This window comes from Oncorhynchus nerka, linkage group LG18 (assembly GCF_034236695.1).
Source record: "Oncorhynchus nerka isolate Pitt River linkage group LG18, Oner_Uvic_2.0, whole genome shotgun sequence".
Taxonomy (NCBI): Eukaryota; Metazoa; Chordata; class Actinopteri; order Salmoniformes; family Salmonidae; genus Oncorhynchus; species Oncorhynchus nerka.
Genome location: NC_088413.1, coordinates 54,748,484 through 54,770,302, shown reverse-complemented (window position 1 = coordinate 54,770,302; position 21,819 = coordinate 54,748,484). Strand labels below are relative to the sequence as shown.

General features: G+C 46.6%; 1 protein-coding gene across 1 annotated transcript in view; it reads right to left on the bottom strand.

Annotated features, from left to right (window-relative positions):
- LOC115146126 (bridge-like lipid transfer protein family member 1) overlaps positions 1-21,819 on the bottom strand; it is a 129,583-nt gene that overhangs the window by 53,786 nt on the left and 53,978 nt on the right. The window contains 18 exon segments of the mRNA XM_065004191.1: positions 208-301; positions 4,969-5,244; positions 5,344-5,542; positions 7,056-7,626; positions 7,751-7,926; positions 8,004-8,194; positions 8,335-8,502; positions 8,752-8,956; positions 10,444-10,592; positions 10,781-11,021; positions 11,169-11,321; positions 13,963-14,228; positions 14,231-14,264; positions 18,465-18,676; positions 18,806-19,003; positions 19,166-19,368; positions 19,472-19,602; positions 19,731-19,877. Of these exon segments, the coding sequence (XP_064860263.1) occupies positions 208-301; positions 4,969-5,244; positions 5,344-5,542; positions 7,056-7,626; positions 7,751-7,926; positions 8,004-8,194; positions 8,335-8,502; positions 8,752-8,956; positions 10,444-10,592; positions 10,781-11,021; positions 11,169-11,321; positions 13,963-14,228; positions 14,231-14,264; positions 18,465-18,676; positions 18,806-19,003; positions 19,166-19,368; positions 19,472-19,602; positions 19,731-19,877 (3,614 nt within the window).

The window sequence follows — 21,819 nt, the reverse complement described above, 5'->3', positions numbered from 1 at the left end:
CATGCAATCAATGGCACAGTGGGGTAGTAAATTAAAACGTTTCATATAATTATTTTTTACAAGTTATCAAAATGACAGGCAAATTAACTAGAAAGGTTATTTTAGGTCTTACAATTCACAGAGACCTAATGCACACTATCAAACTTCAAACCTCAATACAAAAATGCAAATGAAGCAGCTATGTGCCTAAATTTGAGCAGTACTTACTGAATGTCTGGTGTTATACCCTCCAGGAGCACAATGTTAACTCCTCCTATGTGGGCTGATGCACAAGTTTCTGTCATCTTCTGGTGCAGTATGTCTGAAAACAGATTTTGGAGATATCATCCAGATATGGTACTGCAAAATGTAATACAAAGAGGCAGTGTATTGAACTAGTGACGTAAACCAAGAGCTAATGGTGCGCCAGTCACTGGTTTGTTCACCCGCGCCGGAACGCAATTGTTACTATCCGATCCGCTCCCTCCCGACTATATGTGATAAAGTGAAAATCTGAGGCTCGCACCCGACCATAACTTGCTAACATAGAAAATGCGCTGTAGTCTACAGTCAGAGACAACGTAACCATTTTTGACAGGGGGATGCACGATTTTATTTGCCTCATTTAGATATGTTTCTGCTTATAATTTCAGACATTTTGATAGGCTATTTGTTTGTCAACTTGTCTACAATGAGATACAAGCAGCTTATCTTCTGTCATTATAGGTTGACCTAGAAGACTATATAAACCCTTGCTCACCAGAACAATGACATAAATCGGTAGAATGAATGCTTCAATTCAGTTGACATCGGTAAAGTTCTCTGGCATGCTTCTTCCGCGGCGCAAAGACATTCAGGGACCGGGGAGAAAATGCAATAACAAAAACAATAACGAGCTAACTTCGCATTCTCTCGCGATGCTGAAAAAAAAGAGAACATATTTCTCTAGTCCTGTTCCCGAGTCCAAATTTAGCCTACATTTGGTATATAATTTTACTGCAAGAAATGCTTAATTCTGCAGGAGTTAACATTAAGGATATGTCAGAGGTTATAGCCCTACAGTTACAGTCCAGATTTCAGTTTCAATTTAACCGATTTGAACAGCAGGCTACAGTTCCCTTGTCGTGCCATAGGCCTATTTGAAGTCCCCATCGTGTGACTGTTGAATTTGTATAGATTCTCACAATCACACATAACATAGCCGGCAATACTATCATCCTTTTTTACCATGTTAACAAATCTTTCCTAAACATTACTTTTCTGGCCCTCCCTTCTCTTTATTTCGCAGCTTTTCTCTTATTGAATTCAACTCTGACATTGTCCTTTTTTCCTCTGTGGATCGACATTAACTTTTTATGCCCGTTCCCAAAAGCATTTGGCAATTGGTGTAGGCTAATTGGCACACGTACAATTAGGCCCTGAAGCTTAGACTTACGCTCTAATGTCAGATAGCCTAAAATAATGAAAGAAAATCCTCAATGTATCAAATCAAATCAATTTTTATTGGTCACATACACATGGTTAGCAGATGTTAATAGGAGTGCAGCGAAATGGTTGTGCTTCTAGTTCTGACCATGCAGTAAAATCTAACCAGTCATCTAACAATTTCACAACAACCTTTTACACACAAGTGTAAAGGAATAATTAAGAAAGTGTACATATAAATATATGGATGAGCGATGACCGAACGGCACAGGCAAGATGCAGTAGATGGTATAGAGTACAGTATATACATATGAGATGAGTAATGTAGGGTATGTAAACATGATATAAAGTGGTATTGTTTGAAGTGACTAGTGATACATTTATTACATCCAAATGTTAATTATAAAAGTGGCTAGAGAGTGAGTCTGTATGTTGGCAGCAGCCACTCACTTTTAGTGATGGCTGTTTAACAGTCTGATGGACTTGAGATAAAATATGTTTTTCAGTCTCTCGGTCCCAGCTTTGATGCACCTGTACTGACCTCGCCTTCTGGATGATAGCGGGGTGAACAGGCAGTGGCTCAGGTGGCTGTTGTCCTTGATGATCTTTTTGGCCTTCCTGTGACATCGGGTGGTGTAGGTGTCCTGGAAAGCAGGTAGTTTGCCCCCGGTGATGCGTTGTGCAGACCTCACTACCCAATCCTTACGGTTGTGGGTGGAGCAGTTGCTGTACCAGGCGGTGATACAGCCCGACAGGATGCTCTCAATTGTGCATCTGTAAAAGTTTGTGAGTGTTTTTCTTGACAAGCCAAATCTCTTCAGCCTCCTGAGGTTGAAGAGGCGCTGATGTGCCTTCTTCACCACGCTGTCTGTGTGGGTGGACCATTTCAGTTAGTCCGTGATGTGTACGCCGAGGAACTTAAAAAACTTTCCACCTTCTCCACTACGGTCCTGTCGATGTGGATAGGGGGGTGAACCCTCTGCTGTTTCCTGAAGTCCACGATCATCTCCTTTGTTTTGTTGTCGTTGAGCGTGAGGTTATTTTCCTGACATCACACTCCGAGGGCCCTCACCTCCTCCCTATAGGCTGTCTCGTCGTTGTTGGTAATCAAGCCTACCACTGTAGTGTCATCTGCAAACTTGATGATTGAGTTGGAGGCGTGCATGGCCATGCAGTCATGGGTGAACAAGGAGTACAGGAGAGGGCTGAGAACACACCCTTGTGGGGCATCGGTGTTGAGGATCAGAGGGGTGGAGATGTTGTTTCCTACCCTCACCACCTGGGGGTGGCCTGTCAGAATGTCCAGGACCCAGTTTCACACGGCGGGGTCGAGAACCAGGGTCTCGAGTTTTGGAGGGTACTATGGTGTTAAATCTGAGCTGTAATCGATGAACAGCATTCTTACATAGGTATTCCTCTTGTCCAGATGGGTTAGGGCAGTGTGGTTGCGATTGCATCGTCTGTGGACCTATTGGGGCGGTAATCAAATTGGAGTGGGTCTAGGGTGTCAAGTAGGGTGGAGGTGATATGATCCTTGACTAGTCTCTCAAAGCACTTCATGATGACGTAAGTGGGGCTATGGGGCAATAGTCGTTTAGCTCAGTTACCTTAGCTTTCTTGGGAACAGGAACAATGGTGGCCCTCTTGAAGCATGTGGGAACAGCAGACTGGGATAGGGATTGATTGAATATGTCCGTAAACACACCAGCCAGCTGGTCTGCGCATGCTCTGAGGACGTGGCTGGGGATGCCGTCTGGGCCGGCAGCCTTGCGAGGGTTGACACGTTTATATGTTTTACTCACGTTGGCTGCGGTGAAGGAGAGCCCGCAGGTTTTGGTAGCGGGCCGTGTCAGTGGCACTGTATTGTTCTCAAAGCAAAGAAGTTGTTTATTTTGTCTGGCAGCAAGACATCGGTGCCCGTGACGGGGCTGGTTTTCTTTTTGTAGTTCGTTATTGACTGTAGACCCTGCCACATATGTCTCGTGTCTGAGCCGTTGAATTGCGACTCTACTTTGTCTCTATATTGACACTTAGCTTGTTTGATTGCCTTGCAGAGGAAATAGCTACACTGTTTGTATTCGGTCATGTTTCCAGTCGCCTTACCATGATTAAAAGCAGTGGTTCGCACTTTCAGTTTTGCACGAATGCTGCCATCAATCCACGGTTTCTGGTTGGGGAAGGATTTAATAGTCACCATGGGTACCACATCACCGATGCACTTGCTAATAAACTTGCTCACCGAATCAGCGTATACATCAATGTTATTATCCGATGCTATCCGGAACATATCCCAGTCCACGTGATCGAAGCAATCTTGAAGCGTGGAATCAGATTGGTCGGACCAGCGTTGAACAAATCTGAGCACGGGCGTTTCCTGTTTTAGTCTCTGTCTATAGGCTGGGAGCAACAAAATGGAGTCGTGGTCAGATTTGCCGAAAGGAGGGCGAGGGAGAGCTTTGTATGCGTTGCGGAAATTAGAGTAGCAATGATCCAGAGTGTTGCCAGCCCGGGTCACGCATTCAATAGGAGCCTTGTTTTCAGATTAGCCTTGTTAAAATCCCCAGCTACAATAAATGCAGCCTCAGGATATGTGGTTTCCAGTTTACATAGAGTCCAATGAAGTCCTTTCAGGGCCGTCAAGGTGTCTGCTTGGGGGGGATATACACGGCTGTGATTATAATCGAAGAGAATTCTCTTGGTAGATAATGCAGTCGGCATTTGATCGTAAGGAATTCTAGGTCAGGTGAACAACAGGACTTGAGTTCCTGTATGTTGTTATGATCACACCACGACTCGTTAATCATAAGGCATACACCACCGCCCTTCTTCACACATCGGCGTGATGTGTGAAGAAACCGGGTGGCTGTACGGACTGATAACGTATCCCGAGTGAGCCATGTTTCCATGAAACAAAGGATGTTACAATCTCTAATGTCTCTCTGGAAGGCAAACCTTGCTCGATTTTCATCTACCTTGTTGTCAAGAGACTGGACATTGGCGAGTAGTATACTCGGGAGCGGTGGGCTGAGCCTGACCAGAAGACCGCGCCGTCTGCGGCGCCGTTGTTTTGGGTCGCCTACTGGGATCCGATCCATTGTCTTGGGTGGTGGTCCAAACAGAGGATCCGCTTCGGGAAAGTCGTATTCCTGGTCGTAATGTTGGTAAGTTGGCGTTGCTCTTATATCCAAAAGTTCCTCCCAGCTGTATGTGATAAGACTTAAGATTTCCTGGGGTAATAGTGTAAGAAATAATATATAAAAAAACGAAATACTGCATACTTTCCTAAGAACGCGAAGCGAGGCGTCCATCTCTGTCGGCACCAAACACATGTTACATTACTGTAACTCAGTAATATAGCCTATATAACTTGCAAAATAATTTTTAAAAAATTAGACATTTAAGGATGTTTTCAGATAGGCTAACGTTTTCTCTTCACCCAACCCGCCCGCCACCCACCCTTCATCCACACAGTATTTAACAACCCTAAACACGCCCGCCCCACGGATATAACCTCAGGGACTGCAGGTTATGAGTCAACCCACGCATCACTACTAAGAGCCTCACCCTTCATCTTTTCCTTGAGTGTGAAGCTGCCGTGGATCTTCTTCAGCTCTGCCTCCATGGTCAGGCCCCCGATGTCGGCCTCCAGGTGGGTGCGGTTCACCATGCCGATGCCAAACACGATGAGGGTGACGTGCTGTGGCTCAGAACTCACCAGGCTGCGCCGTCTGCCCCCAGCACCTAGCCCAGATGAGGGCTTGTTAGTGGGGGTGGTGGGGTCCTCCTGCTCGTTCTCAAAGATCACCCTGCACAGGGGCTCCGAGGGACTGCGGCCACCGTCTGCACAGATCACACACAAAAAATACTTTTAATAATTGATATTTCTAAGTGCCTAGGGGGTAGGGGCTAGAGATGGGTGAGGGGGAGAGAGAGCCTTACCCGAAAGGCAGTTCTCAGGGGAGCTCTTCTCCAGGATACCCGTGGGGTCAGAGATGAGGGAGTAGAAGTTGAGCAGCTTGTACATGTTCTGCCAGCACTCTGCAGAGGGCTCGCTCTGCTCTGACACTGTGATGGAGTCAGAGTCATCCATTTGGATGGCTGTGTGGTCAGCTACGTCCCGAGAGCCCTTCCGCGACACCTTCATCAATTGATTCATTCAATTTACCAATAGAAACAGTGCATACATCATCTGATAGATCACTGACAAATATATACTGAACAAAAATATAAACGCAACATGTAAAGTGTTGGTGTCATGTTTAATGAGCTGACATAAAAGATCCCAGAAATGTTCCATAAGCACAAAAAGCTTTTCTCTCAAACTTTGTGCACAAATTTGTTGACATCCCTGTTAGTGATCATTTCTCCATTGCCAAGATAATACATCCACCTGACAAGTGTGGCATATCAAGGAGCTGATTAAACAGTATGATCATTACACAGGTGCAGCTTGTGCTGGGGACAATAAAAGGTCACTATAACGTGCAGTTTTGTCACACAATACAATGCCACAGACAACTCAAGTTTTGAGGGAGTAGGCAATTGGCATGTTGACTACTGGAATGTCCAACAGAGCTGTTGCCAGAGAATTTAATGTTAATTTCTCTACCATAAGCCGCCCTCCAACGTCGTTTTAGAGAATTTGGTACGCCCAACCCGGCCTCAACCGCAGACCATGTGTAAGCACACCAGCCAAGGACCTCCACATCCAGCTTCTTCACCTGTGGGATCGTCTGAGACCAACCCCCCCAGACAGCTGATGAAACTGTGGTTTTGCACAACCAAAGAATCTGCTTGTCGTCCTCATCAGGGACTTCACCTGACTGCAGTTCGGCGTCGTAACCAACTTCAGCGGGCAAATGCCACCTTCGATGTCCACTGGCACGCTGGAGAAGTGTGCTCTTCAGGGATGAATCAAGGTTTCAACTGTACCAGGTAGATGGTCGACAGCGTGTATGGCGTCGTTTGGGCGAACAGTTTGCTGATGTCAACGTTGTGAACAGAGTGCCCCATGGTGGCAATGGGGTTATGGTCTTGGCAGGCATAAGCTACGGACAATGAACACAATTGTATTTTATCGATGGCAATTTGAATGCAGAGATACCGTGGTGAGATCCTGAGGCTCATTGTCGCGCCATTCATCCGCCATCACCTTATGTTTCAGCATGATAATGCATGGCCGCATGTCGCAAGGACACACCAAAAAATGTAATACAAAATGAATACAAAAATTGAAGCTGAAAATGTCCCAGTTCTTCTAAGGCCTGCACACTCCCCAGACATGTCCCCCATTGAGTATGTTTGGGATGGTCTGGATCGATGTGTACGACAGTGTATTACAGTTCCCGGCAATATCCAGCAACTTCGCACAGCCATTGAAGAGGAGTAGGACAACATTTACCAGTCTCAGTCAACAGCCTGATCAACTCTATGCTCTGCATAAGGCAAATGGTGGTCACACTAGATACTGACTGGTTTCCTGATCCGTGAAATCAATAGATTAGGGCCTAATGAATTTATTTCAATTGACTGATTTCCTTATATGAACTGTAACTCAGTAATATCTTTGAAAATTGTTGCATGTTGCATTTATATTGTTGTTCAGTGTACATACAACATTCTAAAATGAAGACACATACTGGTTGATGTACCTTGGAGGTCCGACGCTCCGAGCGACCCAGCGTGTTGCGACCCCGGGGCTCCCGCCGACCCAGTGTGTCCAATCCTGAAGGGGGGGCGTTGGGTGGTTGACCCCCTCCTCCACCTCGCTTGCTTCTCTGAGCCGTGTTCCCGCCGCCAGCCCCACTCCGTCCGGCTCCGTTGATGCTTCCCCGTGAGCTGCGGCTGAAGTCAGAAGAGCGGAAGTGTCGGTAGGGCCTTGCCTTGAAGGTGGGCGTGGGGGAGGCGGAGCCAGCGGTGTAGCGACTCAGCTTGATGTCTGTCTGCGTGGCCTTGATGTCGTCCACCATGGTACTGAACTGGTGGATGAGGCGCACCAGGGCCATGTCCACACGCTGGCTGATGGCCTGGCAGGCGATGGTGAAGTCGCAGTGGAAGGTGTTGTAGTGGCGCCGGTTGAGGTCGTGGAAGGCGAAAGGAACGGCCGTGGAGTTGGGGGGGCCAGTGCTGGTAGACTTCTCCATCAACACAGAGTTTAGACTGAAGGTCTCGATCAGCAGGGCCGGTTTGAACTCCAGCGGAGGGAGGTTAGGCATGCCCTGTCTGCAGGGAGAGATGGAGAGGGGTAGAGAGCAAGATTACTTATGAGTGGTAAATAATGGGACAAATAATAACCAGGCATACAGTATCTTTATTTAGATAAAAGGTTAATAAAAGGTTAATTTACCTTTTGGAGCGTTTGTTCTTCCGCTCCTTGGACGTGTCTGAGTCCACAATGTCTGCTCTGAGACACTCCAAGGTGCCGGAGAAAGAGAGGTGCTCTCCAAAATACATCTTGTAGCTGAGAGGAGTGGTATCCTGAGCCTGGATCCCTGTGTGACTCAGCAGAGGCTTGAACACAACCTGTGTGAATTGAGGAAAGGGAGAGGGAATCATTAGATTTATCACAAACACAAACACCCGCACTCTCAACAAGTTACCTGTGCGTCAGCGAGCTGCACAGCGGCGGGACACTGATTGCCCTCCTCGATGTCGGCCATCATTATGTCATCCTGGCTGGTGCTGTGCTGAGAGTGCTGAGACTGTGTTCCATCAAGAGTGTTCTGGTCGCTGGACAGAACCGTGTTGAAGTCTGATGCTGATGGGATGGTGGGGAGGTTACAGGTGACGCCTGAGGAGAAATGGGTAACAGACACTTAGGGTGACCTTTTTTGACATTCTTCTACCGTGAGCTTCGGGGATGTTTAGCGAGCTGCACAGCGGCTTGCTGATCAACATTCGCCCCTAAGATTCTCAAAACATTCCCTCTACCTGTCTGCAGGCTGTTGTGCTGGGAGCGGTTGATGGGGGACTCCTGGGGTACAGCGTTCCCTCCGCCCCGGTTGCCCACAGCGTTGGACATCCAGTTGTAGAAGCTGACAGAAGAGGGCTCTGACAGCAGGGGGTGTTCCGTCAATACATCTGGGCCCACACTGTTACCTAAAGGGGGGCACAAACATGTAATGTAATGTTGCAGTCCAATTCTCTACCAATTCTCTATCATTGTGGCTCGAAAAGGATTAGAACTAGTATAAAAATATGGTGGAAATTCCATATAAGCCATACTTTTCGACAATGTTCACACTTTGGGGACGAGGGTATGTAATGGGAAGGCAACCCAAGTCTGAACCAGGTGTGGGAAACCCTGGTCTATCCCATGGTAACGTTCTAAGGACAATGGCAGTCTACCTGTGCTCTTGGCGGTGGGATCGTTCCTCTGGGGTGTACCCTCCAGCAGGTTGTGCAGGCTGGGGAAGCTGCCAGTCAGGTAGCTCAACAGACTCTCCTTACGGGGACTGTCCTTGGCAGGCATGCCCACGCGACTCACATGGGCAGGAGAGTCAGCCGCCGTGTCCCCGCTGGTGTAGCTCAGGGACTGGTATGGGTGGGAGCCCTGAGGAAGACACACCCATATCAATAGTGTGAAAACAAATGCTTTCATATTGTATACTAATGGAAAGTGGTACTTCCCTGTCGCCCCTGTCCACCTATATATACTGAACAAAAATGTGACCCGATTCAGGAAACTAGGCGTATGTCGCAAGTCACGACTTCACAGGAGAGTCGTTTGAACGTACAAATATATTTTTATGAAAATGCGTTTTTTTGGCAGAAATACCTTCAATGTGACCTTTCATGTGCCTTAACAACAAACTTGTATGCCATCTGTAAATATGAATAAAATTGTTAAAATTACAAGCCTTGTTGGTTAAGCCACAGAAAAAGATAGCAACCTTCCAACTAGCCATGATTGGCTGAGATAATGAGTAATACAGGAAAGATAGCTAGCTACATTTTCAGATATTACACGTTTTTAATTTGGACAGAAAGTGGTTTCATTTCAAGCTAAAGTGTACTGTTAGCTAGCTAGCTAACATAGCGTGGTGTATGTACAACACCCGTTGAATATGGTTGGTGTCAGTAAATGTATGCAAAAAAGTGTAATGAAATTGTTGCCAGCAGAGTTGGTTAGGCTGTTTTCATGTTATCCAGAGGTAAGCAAATCATAAGCCAGAGCTTCAAGTGTGCGCTCCAAGAGCGAAACGAGACGGGTGGGGATAAAGTTAAGAGGGTGTGAATGATGCTGAATGGGTGTAGACAAAAAATAGCTCTTCACAAGATACCAAAACATTTAAAGGCGATTTTTCTCAAAAGTGAGTTTATCAACTTTCAAAGCAGAATTACTTTCCCATTGTTCCTCAAATGCAGTGTATGATATACAATTTTGTAGCTATGAGTCTCTACTTTTATCCAATGTAAAAAAACACTATTTCAAATTTCGCTACATAAGACCGAATTCCAGGTGGTAAGTCACAAATATAAATGAGACATGTAAAGTGTTGGTCCCATGTTTCATGAGCTGAAATAAAATATGCCAGAAATGTTCCATATGCACAAAAAGCCTATTTCTCTCTAATTTTGTGCACAAATTTGTTAATATCCCTGTTAGTGAGCATTTCTCCTTTACGTACAACCGGCCTCACAACCGCAGACCACGTGTAAACACGCCAGCCTAGGACCTCCACATACGGTTTCGTCACCGCCGGGATTGTCTGAGACCAGCCACCCGGACAGCTGAAGAAACTGAGGAGTATTTCTGTATTTCCTCCCTTTTGTGGAGGAAAAACATTTTGATTGGCTGGGCCTGGCTCCTCAGTGGGTGGGCCTATTCCCTCCCAGGCCCACCCATGGCTGCGCCCTTGCCCAGTCATGTGAAATCCATATATAAATGCCTAATGAATTTACTTAAATTGACTGGTTTCCTTACATAAACTGTAACTCCGTAAAATCATTGAAATTGTTGCATGTTGCGTTTATATTTTTATTCAGTAGACAATGCAGACAGACAGGTGGATACACAGTTCAGACACACACCGTTACCTTTATTTTGAGGGCAGATTCACTGTGTGTGTGGGACTTGGACAGTTTCCTCATGATCTCCACCCCGCTGACTGGTCCAGATTTGTCTCCTGTTGGCGGGGGGCGGCTGCATGCGCCCTCCAGCAGCATGGTGTGTTCACTCACTGTGGCTGGACAGCATTTACAACATGATATAACCCATTGGACCAACATACTGCATGCATTATTGTCATCCCCGTCATCAAATTCATTAACATGTGGGGGGACTTTTCAGTACACTTGTTTTGATAAAGTCTCTGTCGTATTCATTTACCAGAATATTCATAAAAAATAAAAAACTCAGGGAAAAGGTTCCTACCTGCGTCGAACTCGAACTCGGCCCCGTCGGCGCTGGTGTCACTCTGCAGCGCAGCTCCGTTGTCCAGGCCCTGGACCTGGTAGGTCTGCTGCAGGGGAGTCTCCTTGGGTTTGGGCAGCTGGTTGGGCCTCATCAGGCCGATGGCCTTGAAGCCTTGGGTCACCACAATAAACTTCATCCACTGACGGGCCAGAGCTACCAGACCCTTTTTCAGGGTCACCAGGGCAGGCAGCCCGTCATTCTAAAGAGGACAAGATGAGATGGGTTAAAAGGATAATTAGGAGTTAACTTAGGATAGATCCATGAGAGCTACTAACAAACCAGATTCAGGCAATCATGGCACAGACTGAAGTTCTCAAGCCTCTAAATGCAAACACACACGTCTCACCATAGTGGCCTCCTCTATCACTGAGTAGTCAGCCTGCTGTAGGTAGCGATGCAGGATGTTACACAGCAGACAGGAGGGGTTCTCGTGGAGGTAGCGTGCTCGCTTGGTCACCCTGTTGTACTTGCTCCGAAAGGGGATGTGGATACTCTTTTTCTGTAGAGAACAAAGGAAAGAAAAGGGAATGTGTCTCATACACTGTGCATTTGGAAAGTATTCAGACCCCTTCGCTTTTTACACATTTTGTTATGTTACAGCCTTATTCTAAAATGGATTTGAAAAAAAAAATAATCCTCATCAATGTACACACAATACCCCATAATGACAAAGCAAAAACAGGTTATTAGAATATTAGCAAATGTATAAAAAAATTAAAACAGAAATCCCGTATTTACATAAGTAATCAGACCCTTTGCTATGAGACTTGAAATTAAGCTCAGGTGCATCCTGTTTCCATTGATCATCCTTGAGATGTTTCAACAACTTGATTGGAGTCCACCTGTGGTAAATTCAATTGATTGGATATGATTTGGAAAGGCACACACCTGTCTATATAAAGGCCCCAAAGCTGACAGTGCATGTCAGAGCAAAAACCAAGCCACGAGGTCGAAGGAATTGTCCATAGAGCTCTGAAACAGGATTTTGTCGAGGCACAGATCTGAGGAAGGGTACCAGAAAATGTCTGCAGTATTGAAGGTCCCCAAAAACACAGTAGTCTCCATCTTAAATGGAAGAAGTTTGGAACCACCAAGATTCGCCCGGCCAAACTGAGAAATCAGGCCTTGGTTAGGGAAGTGACCAAAAAACCGATGATCACTTTGACAGAGCTCCAGAGTTCCTCTGTGGAGATGGGAGAACCTTCCAGAAGTACAACCATCTCTGCAGCACCACCAATGACGCCTTTATGGTAGAGTGGCCAGACGGAAGCCACTCCTCAGTAAAAGGCACATGACAGCCCGCTTGGAGTTTGCCAAAAGGCACCTAAAGGATTCTCAGACCATGAGAAACAAGGTTCTCTGGTCTGATGAAACCAAAATTGAACTCTTTGGCCTGAATGTCAAGCGTCACATCTGCAGGAAACCTGGCATCATCCCTACGGTGAAGCATGGTGGTGGAAGCATCATACTGTGGGGATGTTTTCCAGCGGCAGGGACTGGGAGACTTGTCAGGATCAAGGGAAAGATGTACGGAGCAAAGTATAGAGAGATCCTTGATGAAAACCTGCTCCAGAGCGCTCAGACTGGGGTGAAGATTCACCTTTCAATAGGACAATGACCCTAAGCACACAGCCAAAATGCAGGAGTGGATTCGGGACAAGTCTCAATGTCCTTGAGTGGCCCAGCCAGAGCCCGGACTTGAACCCGATCGAACTTCTCCGGAGAAACCTGAAAATAGCTGTACAGCTTGAGAGAATATGCAGAGAAGAATGGGAGAAGCTCCCCAAATACAGGTGTGACGAGCTTGTAACGTCATACCCAAGAAGACTCGAGGCTGTAATCACTTCCAAAGGTGCTTCAACAAAGTACTGAGTAAAGGATCTGAATACATACAGTGCCTTGCTACAGTATTCATCCCCATTTGGGTTTTTTCCTATTTTGTTGCATTACAACCTTAAATAGATTTTGATTTCATGTAAATAGACATATTCGAAATAGTGAAATGAGAAAAAAGCCATTGCTTTAAAGAAAAAAATACGCAAACACGTTTGGTGTTCGCCAAAAGGCATGTGGGAGACTCCCCAGAGATATGGAAGATGGTACTCTTGTCAGATGAGACTACAAAATTTAGATTTTTGGCCATCAAGGAAAACGCTATGTCGGGCACAAACCCAACACCTCTCATCACCTCGAGAGCTGGGATTCTCATGCTGTGGGGATGTTTTTCATCGGCAGGGACTGGGAAACGGGTCAGAATTGAAGGAATGATGGATGGTGCTAAATACAGGGAAATTCTTGAGGGAAACCTATTTCAGTCTTCCAGAGATTTGAGACTGGGACGGAGGATCCAGTTGAGAATCTGTGGTATGACTTAAAGATAGCTGTACACCAGCAGAACCCATCCAGCTTGAAGGAGCTGGAGCAGTTTTGCCTTGAACAATGGGCAAAAATCCCAGTGGATAGATGCGCCAAGCTTATAGAGACATACCCCAAGAGACTTGCAGCTGTAATTGCTGTAAAAGGTGTCTCTACAAAGTATTGACTTTGGGGGGGGATGAATAGTTATGCACGCTCGAGTATTTTTTATTCTTTGTCTTATTTCTTGTTTGTTTCAAAATAAAAAATATTTAGCATGTTGTGTAAATCAAATGATACAAACCCCACAAAAATACATTTTAATTCCAGGTTGTAAGGCAACAAAATTGGAAAAATGCCAAGGGGGTGAATACTTTCACAAGCCACTGTTTGTAAATGTGATTATTTTTTATTATACATTTCCAAACATTTCTAAAAACCTGTTTTTGCTTTGTCATAATTGGGTATTGTGTGTGTATATTGAGGAGGAGGAATTCCCCCCCCCATCCATTTTAGAATAAGGCTGTAACGTAACAGAATGTTGAATGTCTGAATACTTTCCGAATGCACTGTAGACTCAGAATCATCTTTATTTGCCAAATACATTTACATACACCCTGAATTGACCTGGTAAAATGGTGCTGACAGCAATAGACAAAATATACAGACAGAATATAGACAGACAAATGTACACAATCTACATACAGTATATACACAATACGTGAAAATATAGGACTAATTAATGGATAAAATGCATTGGAGCCCTCAACCTGTGCAGTACTGACCTCCAAGGCTTCAGTCATGATGCAGCCCATGACAGCACACACTCTCAAGGTGCCCTCCATGTCCAGCTTACGCAGAGAAGACTTGAGCTGGTCGATGGGGACCAACCAGGCTCCGATCGCCGGTGTTGCTGTGCTCAGGAGATTCAGCTGCCTGGAGATGGCCTGGGATGGGGAGCGTACGTTGGTTGGGGCAGCGAAGCTGAACCAGATCTCCTTGATGGTGAGCTTCATGCTGCTGGAGTCAGGGGGCGGGGGCATGAGGGGAGGTCCTTCTTCAGGTCGTCAGACTCCACCCCTTCATCCTGCAAGAGCAATCGACACCACACAGAGGCCAATGAGAGGGGAGCAAGAGGGAGAAGCAAGTGTATATTTTGTCTGGGTTGGAGCGAGCGGTCGCATCTGCACTCGGTCCGCAGGTAGTATTACATTTCATTACATTTCATTATAGTACAACGGTTTGATTTGTCTAATCTTAGCAATTTCTTCTTAGCTAGCTACATAGCCGTCTTTGTATCATAGATAATTGCGTAATTATCGTATTTCGTCGTCCTAACGCAGTCTACACTGCCCTGCAGCTAGCCAGCTAGCTAACGTCCACCGTTAGCTAGTCCACCGTCTACCGATTAGCAGCACAACTATTACACTCAACTGAACGACTTGATTAGTGTAGTGTTAGCTAGCTACATAGTTGTCTTTGCTGTCTTCGTATCCAAGATAATTGTGTAGTTTAGAGTGTGTAGTTTTAGAGTGATTATCTTAATTTACCGAGGTTAGCTAGCCAGCTATTTGTCGTCCTTAACGTAGGAGACTCTGCTAGCTAGCCAACAGCTAGCCAACGTCTACCGAACAGAACTTCTGCACTCAACAACTGGTCGCATTTCGCTCGCTCCACAGGTAGTATCACATTTTTCATTTCATTTCATTACAGTACAACGACTTGATTTGTTTGATCGTAGCTAGCTACATAGCTAGCTACATAGCCGTCTTTGTATCAAAGATAATTGTGTAGTCTAGAGCGATTTCCTAGGTTAGCTAGCCAGCTATTGTCGTTCTTTTAACGCAACGTAACGTAATCAACACTGCTAGCTAGCCAGCTAGCCCCGAATAGCAGCACAGTAGAAACTATTACACTCAACGGAACGACTTGATTAGTGTAGTGTCAACAACGCAGCCAATGCCAGCTAGCCTACATAGTCAACAACGCAGCCTCTGCCAGCTAGCCTACTTCAGCAGTACTGTATCATTTTAATCATTTTAGTCAATAAGATTCTTGCTACGTAAGCTTAACTTTCTGAACACTCGAGACGTGTAGTCCACTTGTCATTCCAATCTCCTTTGCATTAGCGTAGCCTCTGTGTAGCCTGTCAACTATGTGTCTGTCTATCCCTGTTCTCTCCTCTCTGCACAGACCATACAAACGCTCCACACCGCGTGACCGCGGCCACCCTAATCTGGTGGTCCCAGCGCGCACGACCCACGTGGAGTTCCAGGTCTCCGGTAGCCTCTGGAACTGCCGATCTGCGGCCAACAAGGCAGAGTTCATCTCAGCCTATGCCTCCTCCAGTCCCTCGACTTCTTGGCACTGACGGAAACATGGATCACCACAGACAACACTGCTACTCCTACTGCTCTCTCTTCGTCTGCCCACGTGTTCTCGCACACCCCGAGAGCTTCTGGTCAGCGGGGTGGTGGCACCGGGATCCTCATCTCTCCCAAGTGGTCATTCTCTCTTTCTCCCCTTACCCATCTGTCGATCGCCTCCTTTGAATTCCATGCTGTCACAGTTACCAGCCCTTTCAAGCTTAACATCCTTATCATTTATCGCCCTCCAGGTTCCCTCGGAGAGTTCATCAATGAGCTTGATGCCTTGATAAGCTCCTTTCCTGAGGACGGCTCACCTCTCACAGTTCTGGGCGACTTTAACCTCCCCACGTCTACCTTTGACTCATTCCTCTCTGCCTCCTTCTTTCCACTCCTCTCCTCTTTTGACCTCACCCTCTCACCTTCCCCCTACTCACAAGGCAGGAAATACGCTCGACCTCATCTTTACTAGATGCTGTTCTTCCACTAACCTCATTGCAACTCCCCTCCAAGTCTCCGACCACTACCTTGTATCCTTTTCCCTCTCGCTCTCATCCAACACTTCCCACACTGCCCCTACTCGGATGGTATCGCGCCGTCCCAACCTTCGCTCTCTCTCCCCCGCTACTCTCTTCTCTTCCATCCTATCATCTCTTCCCTCTGCTCAAACCTTCTCCAACCTATCTCCTGATTCTGCCTCCTCAACCCTCCTCTCCTCCCTTTCTGCATCCTTTGACTCTCTATGTCCCCTATCCTCCAGGCCGGCTCGGTCCTCCCCTCCCGCCTCCGTGGCTCGACGACTTATTGCGAGCTCACAGAACAGGGCTCCGGGCAGCCGAGCGGAAATGGAGGAAAACTCGCCTCCCTGCGGACCTGACATCCTTTCACTCCCTCCTCTCTACATTTTCCTCTTCTCTCTCTGCTGCTAAAGCCACTTTCTACCACTCTAAATTCCAAGCATCTGCCTCTAACCCTAGGAAGCTCTTTGCAACCTTCTCCTCCCTCCTGAATCCTCTCCCCCCTCCTCCTCCCTCTCTGCAGATGACTTCACAACCATTTTGAAAAGAAGGTCGACGACATCCGATCCTCGTTTGCTAAGTCAAACGACACCGCTGGTTCTGCTCACACTGCCCTACCCTGTGCTCTGACCTCTTTCTCCCCTCTCTCCCAGATGAAATCTCGCGTCTTGTGACGGCCGGCCGCCCAACAACCTGCCCGCTTGACCCTATCCCCTCCTCTCTTCTCCAGACCATTTCCGGAGACCTTCTCCCTTACCTCACCTCGCTCATCAACTCATCCCTGACCGCTGGCTACGTCCCTTCCGTCTTCAAGAGAGCGAGAGTTGCACCCCTTCTGAAAAACCTACACTCGATCCCTCCGACGTCAACAACTACAGACCAGTATCCCTTCTTTCTTTTCTCTCCAAAACTCTTGAACGTGCCGTCCTTGGCCAGCTCTCCCGCTATCTCTCTCAGAATGACCTTGTTGATCCAAATCAGTCAGGTTTCAAGACTAGTCATTCAACTGAGACTGCTCTTCTCTGTATCACGGAGGCGCTCCGCACTGCTAAAGCTAACTCTCTCTCCTCTGCTCTCATCCTTCTAGACCTATCGGCTGCCTTCGATACTGTGAACCATCAGATCCTCCTCTCCACCCTCTCCGAGTTGGGCATCTCCGGCGCGGCCCACGCTTGGATTGCGTCCTACCTGACAGGTCGCTCCTACCAGGTGGCGTGGCGAGAATCCGTCTCCACACCACGTGCTCTCACCACTGGTGTCCCCAGGGCTCTGTTCTAGGCCCTCTCCTATTCTCGCTATACACCAAGTCACTTGGCTCTGTCATAACCTCACATGGTCTCTCCTATCATTGCTATGCAGACGACACACAATTAATCTTCTCCTTTCCCCCTTCTGATGACCAGGTGGAGAATCGCATCTCTGCATGTCTGGCAGACATATCAGTGTGGATGACGGATCACCACCTCAAGCTGAACCTCGGCAAGACGGAGCTGCTCTTCCTCCCGGGGAAGGACTGCCCGTTCCATGATCTCGCCATCACGGTTGACAACTCCATTGTGTCCTCCTCCCAGAGCGCTAAGAACCTTGGCGTGATCCTGGACAACACCCTGTCGTTCTCAACTAACATCAAGGCGGTGGCCCGTTCCTGTAGGTTCATGCTCTACAACATCCGCAGAGTACGACCCTGCCTCACACAGGAAGCGGCGCAGGTCCTAATCCAGGCACTTGTCATCTCCCGTCTGGATTACTGCAACTCGCTGTTGGCTGGGCTCCCTGCTTGTGCCATTAAACCCCTACAACTCATCCAGAACGCCGCAGCCCGTCTGGTGTTCAACCTTCCCAAGTTCTCTCACGTCACCCCGCTCCTCCGCTCTCTCCACTGGCTTCCAGTTGAAGCTCGCATCCGCTACAAGACCATGGTGCTTGCCTACGGAGCTGTGAGGGGAACGGCACCTCAGTACCTCCAGGCTCTGATCAGGCCCTACACCCAAACAAGGGCACTGCGTTCATCCACCTCTGGCCTGCTCGCCTCCCTACCACTGAGGAAGTACAGTTCCCGCTCAGCCCAGTCAAAACTGTTCGCTGCTCTGGCCCCCCAATGGTGGAACAAACTCCCTCACGACGGCAGGACAGCGGAGTCAATCACCACCTTCCGGAGACACCTGAAACCCCACCTCTTTAAGGAATACCTAGGATAGGATAAAGTAATCCCTCTCACCCCCTTAAAAGATTTAGATGCACTACTGTTCCACTGGATGTCATAAGGTGAATGCACCAATTTGTAAGTCGCTCTGGATAAGAGCGTCTGCTAAATGACTTAAATGTAAATATGTAAATGTCTGAACGCTTTCCGTTACTGAAATGAGGTTGGATCAAGTACAACAGTTGAAAGTGATGAGTTACCTGATCGTCAGAGTCTGAGTTTCCGTTGGCATCAGAGTTGGGGCTTGTGGCGTCGTTAGGCAGGTTGTCATCAGATACATCAGTGCTGTAGCCGCTGCCCGTCTGAGAGCCTGATGAGCCATTGGATTTGGACATGCCAGTGTTCACGCCAGTACCCGACTGCCCCATCATGCCAAACGCACTGTACAGCACTGCACCCGACTGACGTCCACCTGCACATATCCACACACAATCAGGCAAAAGTGTTACAGGGTTGGGGTTAATAACATCAATTCAAAGTTAATCTAAATTCCAATATGTATATACAGTGCATATGCATATCTTTCGTAATGACAAATGACCTTTGACGGTGAGGTTCTCAATTCCGCACTCAAACATGATCCAGCCCCACTTCTCCAGGGAGGCAGCGGTGCGGACCAGGTCTGCAGCCGCGTAGTTCTCCGTCTCGTCCACAAGGGCAAACTCATCTATTTCCTCCAGACTGAACAGTACTTTGGACTTCTCAAAAGGGATGGCCGTGATGGCACATGTCCCTATGTCTTAACCACAGGACAGGAAAAATGAGTAAATTTTTTTTTTTTGGCTAACACTTAATATTATATTAGTCTCTAACTCCAGTCATGGACAGCCTGCTGGGTGTGAAGGCTGGTGTTTCAAAAAACACATTGTAGAGCATTCAATAAAAAAGAGCATATTCCCACCTTTGGAATCCAGGCCTCGTAGCTGGGAGTGGATACGGTGGATGTTAAGCTTGGCAGCAATCTCCTTGCCCTTCTCAATGCCGGCGTTGGAGCGCAGTGAGCCTGAAGACTGTGGCTGCATCTTGGTGGCCGAGGCGTACTTCTCCAAGTTTACGGAGGGACGGCCGTGCTCTGCAGTATTGGGTGTCTCCTCCACTATGCCCCTGAAGACAGACAGGAGGGTATGCACACGGTGTAACTGTGTGTGTGTGTGTGTGTGTGTGTGTCTTAAGGAGACAAGGTGCAGTCTGGTGGAAATGAGGTTACCTGTTCATGCGAAACTGTGTGGCGATCCTGTCGAAGCAGAGAGCAACTAGAGAGACGTGTGTGATGTGGTTCTTACTGGAGCTGAAGGGAGAACACTCTTCTATAGAGGCCTGGAGCAGACACAGGTTCACCTGCACAGCCAGAGAGAAATATTTTTTGGGGCATTAGAGATGCAACTCTAGGAATCAGCATTGAACTACAGTCAAATTCGTTTAAATTCTGTTTAAGTCCAATACAATTTTCCTGGCACAATTCCTACCTTAGGGATTGACACGTTAGCTTGCAGGCCTTTGATTTTCACGTTGTCTGGTTTGACCTTCAGGTCCGTTTGGCCATGTGGCATGTTGAGGGAGCCTGTGGTACCCTCCTCCGTCTTGGACAGCTTGTGCTCCTGCTTGGCTGAGCTCTATAATGGGGGAAACATTTCAAAACAGGACAATCTTAGGGTAAATCTAAAATTGCACTCTATTCCCTTTACGGGTCTTTCTATAAACTACGGTACCCGTGAGGAATTCCTACGCTGGACAACTTGTAACTGCTGTTGATAAGTTACTGATAATAATCAGCCAATTTTTTTCATGTCACTAATTTAAGGTAAGATGGGTTCATAGCTATATTCAATAAAATTCACGAGTTGATATAAAATATTGACCCTTTATCATGTTTGGTGACTTGATGGATTTGTCCAAAATCATATGACATAAAACATGACTTTTCTGTCCTCGCATTTATGGCAGCGTAAGTTGTCATTATATCATATATTAAGCATTATTCAGTTAAATTAAACATTTAACTTGAACACTGTAAGAATCTTGGATCTAGCGGTCGTACAGTTATTTGTATAGAGATCTCAGAAATGCAGTGTAACTACGTAAAAATGTCTCCTTATGTTACGGGGTGAAACCCCAAATCCAAAATAATAAATGCAATTGCAAAACCGAACGCTTCTATCCGAAATGGTCACCTTACCTTGATACTTAAAACCTAAATCAATACTGTCATTATAGGGGTTCTTCAATAATTATGTATAATACTTGTTGGATGCGCATTTGGTGTCCAGCTGATTAGTCACGCCATGATATATTCACATATCTGATCCAGGAAGGAATTTTCAGAAGGACAGTTAAGTGACAAACATCTGTTGTGATAGCGCATGTGACGCAACAGCCCAGGTGCTGGAAAAAAGGTGCTTGCAAAAAATTTCCAGAATATTTTGGTGTCTGGTTTGTTATGCTGGTGAAGAAAGTTGTGCCTGGATCCACATTGGATCTAATATCCCTACTGAATTGATATTGATCATCTGTTGTCTGCTTGATTTACAGCAGGGTCTCGTTAGATCTAACAGAGAAAGTATCAAGGTAATGTGTTCATGTTTTCTGTGCCTCGGATTAGACAGAGTCTACTGTGTGCAATTGCATAGGATAGACTATTGCGCAACACCCAACACTATTCCTATTAACTATTCTAGATATAATGACAAGTGACATAGTCTAGTGGGCTTCTTCACAACATGATCTGGTAATGAAATAACATGACAAATACATTTTGTTTTCCATGTTACACCTGCGATTTTAAACAATACAAGGGGCTTGAAGTAGCCTATTTGAACTTGAATTTGGAGCTCAGAAATTCAAGTATTGGAATAGGCCTACCAAGAATATCAGTAATTTCCTCACTACCAAAAAGTCCTTATAATTATTGTAGCCAATTTGTAAGTTCTCCTGCTCCCTTACATGCTGACCACACCGCTCGCACGTGTAAACAAGCATCTGCTTTACCGACTGCAAGTCCCGCCTCTTCCATCTCCTTATTGGTTTTAGGAGCATTGAAACTGAGGTCCACACTCCAGTCCAGTTGGTGGTGGTAATGCACCTTTAAGTTGGTTAAGTTCTTAGTGTTAATGGCCCACTTTTTGGACACTTTTTGCATGCTTTGTGTCAACTCCAATGCTTCCTTGAAAATAAAAGAGCCGCACAATCTAGGAGCTCAGATGCAAAAATGTAATTACCAATTGACTCCAATGCGTCCCACAGTTGTGTCAAGTTGTCTGGATGTCCTTTCGGGGGTGGACCATTCTTGATACACACGGGAAACTGTTGAGCGTGGAAAACCCCAGCAGCGCTGCAGTTCTTGACACAAATCAGTGTGCCTGGCCATAGCCTCGGGATGTAGTTTGTGTGTGGGGGTGCTATAAATCTTTTTGACGGCCCAGGCCCAGTGCTCTACTTTTTAAAATGTTTATTATGATTTTTCAGGGGGTGCTGCAGCCTCTTCAGCACCCCTACTTTCCGCGGCTATGCGCCTGGCTAGGGCTGTTGCGGTCATGACATTTTGCCAGCTGGTGATTG